This window comes from Gavialis gangeticus, unplaced genomic scaffold (assembly GCF_001723915.1).
Source record: "Gavialis gangeticus isolate Ggan-Ray unplaced genomic scaffold, GavGan_comp1, whole genome shotgun sequence".
Lineage (NCBI taxonomy): Eukaryota > Metazoa > Chordata > Crocodylia > Gavialidae > Gavialis > Gavialis gangeticus.
Window position 1 is genome coordinate 7133386 of NW_017729011.1, and position 11327 is coordinate 7144712.

The following is an 11327-nucleotide window of genomic DNA, read 5'->3' on the forward strand; positions in this document are numbered from 1 at the left end:
AAAAAAAAAAAAAGCAGTGCCAGGATAAAGCACCTCGATACTGGTATAATTACATCCAGGCTAGGGGCTAAGCTGGTCTAACTAGTCTGGTAGAGACACTGTTCCTCCAATTCAGCGTGGTTTTTCTACAAAAATTGCAGGAAGACCAGGGTTAGTAGGAGGTGCTGCCAAAAACTTTTTTTGCATAAAGACTGAAGACCATCATCACAAATTTGTGTTGTGAAAAGTCACTTGGACTTAGGACCTTTCCCTTTCCATGCCCATGTCTCTCTGTTCCTGGCTTTTGCATGCAGAGACTTGCACCTTCCCTTGTTTGCTAGTTGACTGATTATAGCTGAATATTAAAAAGTCCGAGTGTGTGTGAGGGGGAGAGAGCAATACTGTTGTTTTTATAGGAGGCAAGGGAAACCATGCACTGAAACTGTCCCCTGAATTGCTTGATTAAAACAAGAGAATCACAAGACTAATCTGGTTTGACAACAAATGAGGAGAGTGGTGCTTGTTTTGAATATGGCATATTAGCCACAATTCACATGATTGCTAGAGGCTCTCAAGGAAGTGGCCTCAATCTTAAAAGGAGCTTTGAGACTGGGGGCTGCTTTGTAGGCCAGGTACATTGTTGATTGCATTTCTTCCACTTCCTGAGTGAAATAATTCTGCGGCCACTCCTAGGAGGCCAGCATCTCGCCAACAAGGTTTATCCTAGATCTAGCCGGTGGACAGCAGGACATGATCTGTGCATAAACTTGAAGTTAACACTCTTCACATGTCAACAGCAGCAACAACAGAAAATAGAATCTTTCTTTCGCCAAGTGTTTTCTTAATCACTGTTTCCTAAATAACTAGCTGCTAAATGTCTGTCTTTTTCTTCGTAAGCCAATGGATATTATTAGAAAGTTGATTTTCAGGAGGAAAAGGGAGAAAAATAAAGGGTGAATGAGAATCTGCTGCTGCTGGAATTGCATCATTATTAAGAGCTTTGCCTTTCTTTCTTGCTACAGTACATATTGCATACCTCGCCGCCGCCTTGCACAGTAGGTGAAATATTACTTTGTTGAAGTGCTTACTGGAGGTTTGCCTAGGAGTAGAATTTGATCTGTTGGGAGAGCTGATTTTGTGGGGGTGGGTGGGTGGCCTGTGGGGAGAAGAGTGGTGTCCCTGGCATGGAGAAAGGGGCTACATATCCATTGAGTTTTGAAGCTTCTGGTTGTAGGCTTTGCAGGCCGTTCAAAATCATTCCTCTGTCTTTCTTTCCTAGTCTGCGAACAGATGTGTTGATGTGGCTAGTGCCCTGAATGTTAAATGTTAAATAATAGCATTTTCTGTAGTGCACTGCATAGTTGGAGAAGAGAAGGTTTAGTCTTCTCTAATTGTTTCCCACATGCATGCTTCTTCAAGCTGACCTGTTTTAGCTGCATTTTTAAATTAGGAAAAGGTTTCTTCTAAGTCTCAGGTTCCTGGACAGTTCATTTTAAGACAATGAGGAAAAACCTGGTTGAAGGTAGACATCTTAGTATATCTCTTTTCATTGTATGAAATTTAGAGAACTCTGGTTTATGATGTAACTCGCTGATCTCTTGGGGGCTTGTCAGCTACAAAATGCTGGATTAAAGTTTTGATGTGCATGTGTTGTCTTTTTGCACAAAAGCTTTATTGGAACCAAGTTGCTGGGGAATGAACGCAGCTGGCTGATGAAAATCCCAAAGAGAAGCTTCTTTCTGTTCTTTTAGCTTTATTTTTTTTTCAACAATTATTAAGGAACCAGTTTAGCTTCTAGTTCTGTGTTTGGAAATGCTGCAGCCCCTCCGCTTGCATCTTCTTCCATTCCCTTCTAAGCTTTGAAGTAGCTAAGGAAGCTTGATTTCTTATGTTCGAGGTGGAGAGGGGGGAAAAAAAAACCCTAGTGCTAGCTTCATTTGGATTCTCATGGTTTTTAAAGTCCTTTCAAAGACCTACCCAGTCTCTTTTCAAATGCAGTAATTTTTGTTTCCCTTGAAAGCAACAATAAAAAAGAGAGAGAAGGAAAAATAAGGCTTCATTGGTTGTGGGGCATAATCTTTGTGGAGGCTCCAGTGACTGAAGATTAATAATCACTCTGTTGTAGGCAGAGGAATGGAGACGGACGGCTGCAGGAAAGGGGGAAAAAAAGAGTGTGAGAGACTTTTATTCTGAAGCCGGCTGTGCTTGGCAGTTGGCTTTTGTTGGGACTGCTGTGAAAGCAGACATTTCTCTGCTAGGAGGGTGGGTATAAGATTTCTCTGCCAATCAGGAGCCGACAGATTGGGGCATGGTGGAGTGTGAGCAAAAAGGGAAGTTTGCTTTGAATATAAGGGGAAAAAAATGGAGGTATTGACACTTACAACAAAGTTGCTGCTAACAAGCTTGGGTGGGATTGTGTGCTGGATGGAAATGGATGGGCAGCCAGAATCCTGCTGCTCTGGAGGAGGGAGTGTGGGTGGTGGTGGTGGTGTGGGTTGTGCAGGACTCTGCTTCTGAATTCTGTCTTCAGGCTGCAAATGTTTGCCATAAACTTGATGCAACTGACTGTTGAGAGACCAAGAAGGGGGGGACTTGCCTCCTCCTCTGGTTGGATGGGGTGCAGGCTTCGAATACTTTGCAGCAATTCTCCTTTTTCTGCTGAATGTGCTTCCAAACGTGCAGTGGTCTTTTCCCCCTCCACAGGGCTGAAGAAGCATTGGACTGTTTTAGATGTTGATGTGCAGTTTATGCTGGTTTGGTTTTTTGTTTCTTTTTTTTTTATAGGTGTGGGCACTGATGCTTTTAATGAGGGCCATTTGGATGTGGTTCTGAAATACGGACCACGTGAGCCTGTCAGAAGCAACCTAGAGTAATCCTGTCTTGTGTTTTGACAGTAGTATGGGACAGAAATGATCTTTAGCTTCTGTGGCAGGAATAGGGATTCTCTTTAGAAAGCGACTTTTGTTTGCCAGCTTCTGGACTGCCAGGTACTGCTCATGGCAGTCCTGGAGAGCGCAGGTCTGTAGGCAGGTTGCTGGGGTCTGCTCAGTCTTCAGGGTTCTAGCAGTGGCTTTTCTTTCAGGCCTCGTCACTTGAGCAGCAGCATCATATCCTCTGGCAAGGTGAAAGGGGGTTTATGAATGACGATTTGTGGCTAAGGGCATCACATTTTGTAATCCAGAAAATGTAGATCAATTGAACAAAAAAAAATGGCTAATCTGAAAACTTGAAGCTTTCAGTTGGAATCAGTTTAAAGGTAGGAGCGGGAAGAGATTTATTTGTATAACCTAAAGGTCTGAAAACAAACTGGCCACTGTTAGAGGTACAGAGGCTTTTTTATTTTATGTCAGTCACTGCTGCAAGGGCAAGGTTATTCATTCTTCAAGAGCAAGAGCCCCTGTGTCTGTGTGTGTTTGCATAGATACAGTGGGCCTGACTCTACTCTCATTTGCAGTAGCCTTCACCAGAATAATTCCATTGACATCATTGAAGTTGTTATTCCTGAGTTACACCAAGGCAAGAGGGAGGAGAGTTGGCATTCATACATGTAAGTGTGCCCCACAAATAATTTTTTAACTCTTAGCTGAACAACAATAAGTTTGACCTACACGTAGTCTTCAGGCTGCACTAATGATCATTTCATGATGGAAAATCTATGATGCCTGTCCTTGCCATAAGCTTGTCTCATCTAAAACTGTTCAATCATAGGACTAAGCTGGAGTCTAAATCACTTTTTAAAAATATTTCTGTACCTCTTAAAAATTGGATGCATTATTTTCAGTGTCTGAGTCTCCTTTTTAATTGGGCCCTCGTAGACATGCATCTTTGCAGTTTGTTTATGGAAGAGTGCTTATGCATGAAGGGGGAAATAGGGCGTGTATTACTTATCTGAGGCAAGATCCTCTAAGATGCAAAATGTCTTCAGTTCCCCATGGAAGGACCTGCCCCTTGTTGGTTCATTTCTTAGATAAAAAGGGAGGTTTTCCTAGAAACTTTAACAAGTAGAGTTCCTCAAACCTGTTTCCTCTGCTTAGCTTAGTTGTTCACTGGTTTTGAGACGATGACAGCATTTTTTAACCCCCTACACAGTGGCCTTAGTGTTTCCTGAGCTTTCCTGAATAGCCTGCTGCCAGTGATGTAGTATGGGTTGATACAGAGGACTTGCTAAACAGACCAGGAGGCTGTTGCAATACATAAAGGAAGGACCCTGCTGCTGTAAGACCAGAAAGAACTTGGCAGTGCAGCTGAGTTTATATGGAAACAAAAATTGCAGAATGACTTGTAACAGTAATACCAGGATCAGCTGGGCTGCTAGCCTTGGAGCATTCAGACTTAAATGACAATGGGAAGGGCAATGTGCAGATCCTTGTTTGCATGGAAAGAGTTTTTAAAGCTAACGTGCCTGGCTCGCATAAGTCTCAGTTCCCTTTGCTTGCTTTCTGGGAGATGGGCAGGTTTTCTTTACTCAGTGTGTTTTTAAACCTTTTCATTTACATGGCTGTAGGCACCATCTGCTCTCTGTGTTGGCCTACAACAGTTGGCTTGACCTAGGCTTATTCTTCTTCTATGATTCACGCAGCATGAAATGAACTCTTTCCCCTTGTCATTCCCCAGCCCTTACGATGGATGTTCCTGTAAGGACAGCTTCATTGTAATAATGCAAGGCAGTCGTCATCTTTTCTTTTTACACTGGCTTGTCCCTTCAAAGAGGGAACTGTGTCAAAAAGGTCTTCCTCCTACAGGATTTAAAAAAAATACCTTTCTCCCCTCTCTGACTGTTTGTGCTTTTCTTCATGGCCAGGCATTTATAAATTAAGCAGAAAAAACACTGACCCCAGATAGGAGCCTGATGTCAAGTGTCTCAGTGGCAGAATAATATAGCTGGTGTTTATTTCTTTAAAAAAAAAACCCACTAGAACTTAGAACTGAGTTTTTGGTGAGAAATAGCTGTCATAAATGTAGCAGTCTTAAATGATGAAATTTGAAATGTAGCATGTTATGTTTGAACAAACTGGAGAAAATACCGGAGTCTCTTAACATTGCTAGGCTGAGATCTTCAAAACTGGCTGGTGACTTTAGGGTGTCACTTTGTAGCCTTGAATATGGCACCCGAAGTCACTGTTGAAGCAATCTTGGCCTGAGTCTTTACTAAGAAGATATAAATGGCAACTGCAGAAGAAAATGCACACTCGAATACGGTGGGCTGTCAGGTCTGACAGGCCTTAGAATTTTTGGTGTTTGATCAGGACCTTGCTGATAGTTTCCTAGAGGAGTGAGTTAGCAATATGCAGCATGTCCATGATGTTAGAAGAATTTTTCTGTAACTTGCTTTTGTTTAAATGCGTATAGTATATATGAATGTTGGGCTAAACCCTGCCTATTTCTCTCTCTCTTCTCCCACCCCAGCAAACAGTGCAGAGTAAGGGAGAAAGTAGGAAAGACATCTGCATGAAGACTGAGCTGCTGAAAGATATCACCAACAATAAAGAAGAAGGTAAGCATGCTCTCTGATCATAAAGGGGACTCTGAATATCATGCATTTAGAAACAACCTGGTGGGTTACTGGTAATATGCTGTGTCCATTAAGGACCTCAGTTCTGCTCCCACTGAAAACGGTGGCACAGTGTTCCTGGGGGTTCAGTAGCACTAGGAAAACATCCCACAGGATGCAAATTTGCTTCTCATTCTCTCTTTTTCGACACATCAAGATAATTATATTTACTTCTCACTTCTGCTTCTGATAGGATTTGGAAACAGGAAGGAGGCTGAGTTACTTTGACCTCCTCACAGGGTTGAACTGATGAAGTTTGACCCCTGGTTTCCTAATTTTTGTACTATTAATGGCTATAAAACAAATGGACTTGATGGATTCTGATATCAGAAGAACTATTTTCATGCAAGCACAGTGAGCAGCTACTGCTTTTTGGATTTTGTTGTTGCCTCTGCAGGGACTGACATACTTTGCCCTACTCAGTAGATTAGAAGTTTAGAAAAGCATTGAACTGGCGTCATTGAAATATTTCTGGTCTTGGCTGGACATGGAATATCAGATTTTTAAAAATTCACACCTTTCTGAGTACTGTGTTTCTTCTCTTGTCTCAGTACTCTGACACCATTTTTAAAAACCACTTCCTTACAAGAATGCTTTAGTTAGAGGCTAATGCCCTTGCCCAGCAAGCAGCCATGTACGTAACTGTAAGCATGTGAGCAGTCCCACTTGATGTCAGCGTTACACATATGATTAAGATTTGGAGGACTGGAGGTGAAATTCAGATGGGTCTGATTTAGTGTCATCAGCATAACAGAGAGGAGAACTTGGTACCTTCTGTTTGCTTAAGCCTGGGATATTAGGCTTCTTTAATATGATACAAACCATTGCTTTCTCACTCTAGCTGGTCTCAAGACAGCAGTCTCTGGAATCAGGTGGGTTAAAAAATCGTAGATGATGATCAGAAGAGAATGATACTTTGGAGTCTGACACCTCTTGACTGACTTGGACTAACAGCATACAGTGTGACATAGGGAAGCTGAGAATCCCAGCTGTGCAATGGTATAAAGCATTCATTTCCAGTCTCAGTGCTTCACAAGGTATTGGACTTCCAAGCAATCCCCCTTCTTTCAATCTGCCAACTCTATTATTATTATTTTCATATGTCTCAGAAAATTGCAAGTCCTAGAATCCAAGCTGTGTAACTTCCATTCCCTGTTGCAGAATAATATGTGTATTATCCTATTTTTTTTAAACATGCCTGACTGTGGTTTGCATGATGATTGGATTGTGTGGCTGTATACATTGTTCTTATCTGACCTTCATTTACCAACTTTGTCTGTTACAGGAGTTCAATTAGTTAATGTTCACCAGTTCTATTAACAGTAAAACTTAGCACTTATATGGTGATATATGTTTTCGAGTGTTGCCCAAACATTAAATTGTTACAACTGCCTGACAAGTTGTCATGCAATGGTTTCCTTAGAGACCGCACAGAATGTAGCAGTGGAGGCAATACACGTGGCTGGGAGGTTTGGTGAAACATCCCAAGAACTGGACACTTCTCCAACCTATCAGAGACTTTTGGGTCTGTCGAAGAATCTGCAGGTCACCTAGGAAAAAGATTCCATGTCAGGTTTCTGATGCATGTGGCTTTTGATTAGGCCCAAGAGAGCTTGGGATTGGGTGGGAACTGTCATCTGCTACTTGGGACAAGAGTTGACCAGACTTTGTTGTTTTGCGAGTATTCCCTTGCCTAGGTTATGTGCAAGGAGTGCACCCAGGGTCTAAAACTCTGAGGATTGAACTTTTGATTGAAAAGCCTGAGATTTTACTGTTTGAGCTAAAGGATGCTACACTTCCTCACTGTATACTTCCTCACCCCTCTCCCTGGAGTAGGAAAATGTTCTGAACACTTCAGAGATTGAGCTTAGACAAAATTCCCCATACAGGCAATCACTGGTAACAATCTACCTAGATGTAATCCATCTAGATGTTAAGAAGGCCTTCAATACAGTATCTCCTTCTCTTCTCATAAATAAACTGACAGGCTGTGATGTAGATGATTACACGGTCAGGTGGGTGGCAAATTGGCTTAGGGGTTGCACCCAGAGAGTGCTGGTGGACGGGTCGGTTTTGACCTGCAAAGATGTGGGCAGTGCAGTCCCACAAGGCTCGGTCCTTGGACTGGTGCTATTCAGTGTCGTCACCAGTGACTTGGACGAGGGGGTGGAGAGCACCTTGTCCAAGTTCGCAGATGATACCAAATTATGGGGCAAAGTTAATAGACCAGAGGGTAGGGAATGGATCCAGGCAGATGTGAACAGGTTGGAAAAATGGGCAGAAAGAAATAGGATGCAGTTCAACAAAGACAAGTGCAAAGTGCTGCACCTGGGCAAAAAGAATCACCAACACACTTACTGGCTGGGGGAGGACCTTCTCAGCAGCACAGAAGCGGAAAGGGATCTTGGAGTCACAGTTGACTCCAAGATGAATGCGAGTTGTCAGTGTGACGAAGTGAGCAACAAGGCTAACCACGCTTTATCATGCATTAGCAGACGTATGACAAACAGGTCCAGGGAAGTGATGCTACCTCTCTAAGCCAGTCTTTCCACCAACTTACTGCATGACCTTTTATAAGTCATGCAAGTCCTTGGTACCCAAGTCCTGTCCAACTGTAAGATGAGCTTGAATATTACCTACCTCACAGGCTTTTTATGACACCTGATGCATTGAATGTGTTGAGTTCTTCGACTAAAAGATAATGTGGAGATGCGCCCTTTTTGTAAGGTAGCAATTGTGCACTGCTTGCTCTGGCTTCACCCTGGCATTACCAAGGAGTGTAAGAATAAGAAATAAATTAAACTAAAACCTTAACTTACATCGATAGAGGTGAACTGTTCAAGTGTGTCAGTCATTTTAGTTTCTTTTTCTGGGATTAATAGCTAGGCAAAATAAAGCTCAGTATTAGTTGCATGCTTTGAATAAAAGCTCTGTTCGATCTAATATTGCACCCATTATAAAACCTACGGGAGACTAGTACAGCAGTGAATAGAGTGATATTTCCCACAGCCCTAGGGAAAGGTGCTAGTTTTGTTCTTTGTATGGGGAAAAGTTTAGGTCAGTTCCTGGGGTGGAAAGAGGTGAATGGAAGAAAAGTTGCTGTTGCATTTATGAAGATTGTGTTGTATTTCATTTTGTTGCTGTGAGTAGCTAAGTAACGAATCACTTCTCACAACTGAGTGACTTAAATTCTTCTGCTAATGTCCACACCGGAGACCTCCCTGCTACATCTCGCTGGTTCTTTCAAAGCAGGCTGCTGCACCTGTTCTGCTCCGCTCAGCAAGTGGAAAGTTTCAGCTAAGAAGCTAGTTGCAGAATGAATGGGCAGACAAGTGTGATTGAAAATGAAGTTCTCCACTGTGCTCAGCCTTTCTGTGACTGCTGAGGCAGCCATCTTGTGAGAACGATAGCAAGGGATTCTGGTAGCAGAGGAGCCCAGCGTCATCTTACAGATTCACAAATAAGACCCACTTCTGCTTTTAAAAGAAGGTCAACCTTAAACATTTCTCCTGCGTTATTTTTCTTTTCAGATGGGTTTCAATGCTGGTGGGAAAGTGCCAGTACAACACTTCTTTGTCAGAAGCAGGTGCAGCGTAGGGGGCATTGTCACTACCTTTGTGCCTCTCCCCTTTAGAAAGGGAGAGAGGGTTGTTTGCTCTCCGTGGCTCGGTTCTCACCAGTGTCCCCTGCTGTGTCTGTGCACAGGGAAGCCAGTCAGAGCAAGAAGTCGGTATTTATTTGTGGTAGCTGCAGCTCCTGGGACGATGCCTCCCGGGTGTTCACGAACAGTCCTTTCTGTGATGAACTCATGAACTAAGAACAGGCAGGCTCGTAGCCCTCTGTTAGGGGCAGGACAGCAATAGAAAACTGCTGCACAGATCAGCTCAGGGCGCGTGGTGGTGTGGACAGTGAGGGTCTTGGACTATTTTCCATTGGAAGTAATCTCCCGCATTTCAGACAAGCCACCGAATAGGGACAGTTTTCAGTCACTGTCATGGTTTGGTCCTGGCAATTGAAATATTAAAGCGTTTTCTTCTTGTTTGATTACTGATCAGTCTCTGAGTAGATTGGAAATGGTCTCTTACCTGGAGACTTGACACCGCAAGTAGATGGCCAGATTCAGGGCCTGGTGTCAGCTGAGCATCTGGCTCAGAATCACCAGGTCTCTTTTACCACCTGGCTTTGAAACTTTCAGGATCTTGGCTTGAAAAAATGGGTGGTAGCTTCTTTTTAAAGTGACTACAGAATTACTGTCTGCAGTTTTGATGTCAGCTGGGAACCTTTCAACTAGTATCCCTCCTTTGGGTTTTTAAAAAATTATTATTTCAATTATTATTTCTCTGCTTTCCCATTTCATTTTTTTTTTCTTTTGAGAAGGAGGGAGAGCTGTTTGTTATGACAAACCATAAGACCCACAAACCCGATCAAGTGAACTGATGTGTTTGGGGTTCCTTTATTTCCCGCTGCAGCTGAAGATCTCCTTGATAAATCTGAGGAAGCACAGCTGTGCGCACTGTCTCTATGTTTGAAGATGCCATCAAACCTAGAGAATAACCTATCAGATCGAAAGAATTGGGAGTCCTGTCTCCAGCAGCAGTCCGTGTCCCTGTGGTTCAAAGGAATGTGTAAAAAAACCCCATAATAGATACGTGAACAGCATTCACTTGCAGCAAGATTTTTTTTTTATTATTATTTTTCCCCCTTAATCCCAGTGACTACAGCTGGCTTATGCCTTGAAGCAGTAGGGCTTGTATCTCTTATATTTTTCTGGCCTGTGCCACTGGGGATGGGAGCGTGTCACTTTTCCAAGGGGTCTAAAAGAATTAGGTGCTTATCTGAAGGCTGGGAACTGAACTGAAGGGGTATAAGTCCTGGTGGCCTACTCATCCCATTCTGTCAGTACAGATGCAGTACAGTTTCCCTCTGGCTGCAGTTTGAACAGCTGGCATGAACCATAGTTCATTTGTCGTACACAGTCTGCTTGGGGGCAGCTGTTGGCAAGCTGACCAGTAGAATGGAGCAGCTTTGTAGCAGCAGAAAAAACTAACGTGAATTTTTTGAAAAGATAAAAATCCAGCACAAGGAAAGCCAGAAAAGGAGCATAAACTACAGCAGGTGGGGCTGCGATATGTGGTGACTTGTATCTCAGCCCCTCTCAATATTTTCTTGTGTAATGATCATGGCTGAACACTTCATAAAGGCCAAGCATGTGAAAGTGATGCAGACAGGGCCTGGCTGAGTCTGCGGAGAGCCAGGAGTGATAGCTGGGAGCAGGGCGAACACAGAGACCCAGTGATGGTCATTTACATGCCAACTTTGTTAACTGTTTAAATCCTGGTCTTAGAAAGGTGATGGGATGGAGATCATAAAGGTACACAATTGTCTGTGGTTCTGTCTGAATTCTGGAAGGGGGACACGTTTTTAATGTTAGGCGGGAAATGTTGAATGTTAAAAATTCAACAGGTCCTGATGAAGCTTAGCGAGTGGACAAACAGGAGGACAGCAGAGGATTTTTTTGTTGTTGTTGTTGTGTAACCACACTGCAGGGTTCTTAATTAACCACACAGGAAGGTTGGTCTAGGCAGTACTGTGGACAGCTCAATTAAAACCTCCATTTGGTATGTTGCAGGGGTCAAAAAACAAAATGCATCACTGCTTAAGGAAAGGAGTAGAGAAAAATAGTGAAAATATTAGGATGTGACTATAAATTAAAGGTTTACCCTCTCATGGAATAATGCACTTTGGTCTGGTTGCCTTATCTTAAAGCAAACAGGCAAAACAACCCCCCCCCCCCCCC

The 11327-nt window shown here is 43.0% G+C and overlaps 1 protein-coding gene across 11 annotated transcripts in view; it reads left to right on the forward strand.

Annotated features, from left to right (window-relative positions):
- The window catches only part of EHMT1 (euchromatic histone lysine methyltransferase 1), a 187024-nt gene that overhangs the window by 91249 nt on the left and 84448 nt on the right, over nucleotides 1-11327 (forward strand). For 6 of the 11 annotated variants that reach the window (XM_019510473.1, XM_019510477.1, XM_019510472.1 and 3 more), the window contains exon 2: nucleotides 5386-5473. The exons of 2 other annotated variants lie outside the window; for them this stretch is intronic. In XM_019510473.1, coding sequence (XP_019366018.1) covers nucleotides 5386-5473 — 88 coding nt within the window. Of the gene's footprint in view, nucleotides 1-2241; nucleotides 2347-5385; nucleotides 5474-6371; nucleotides 6568-11327 lie in introns of those variants that run through there. 3 more of the 11 variants (XM_019510479.1, XM_019510480.1, XM_019510474.1) reach the window with 3 other exon arrangements.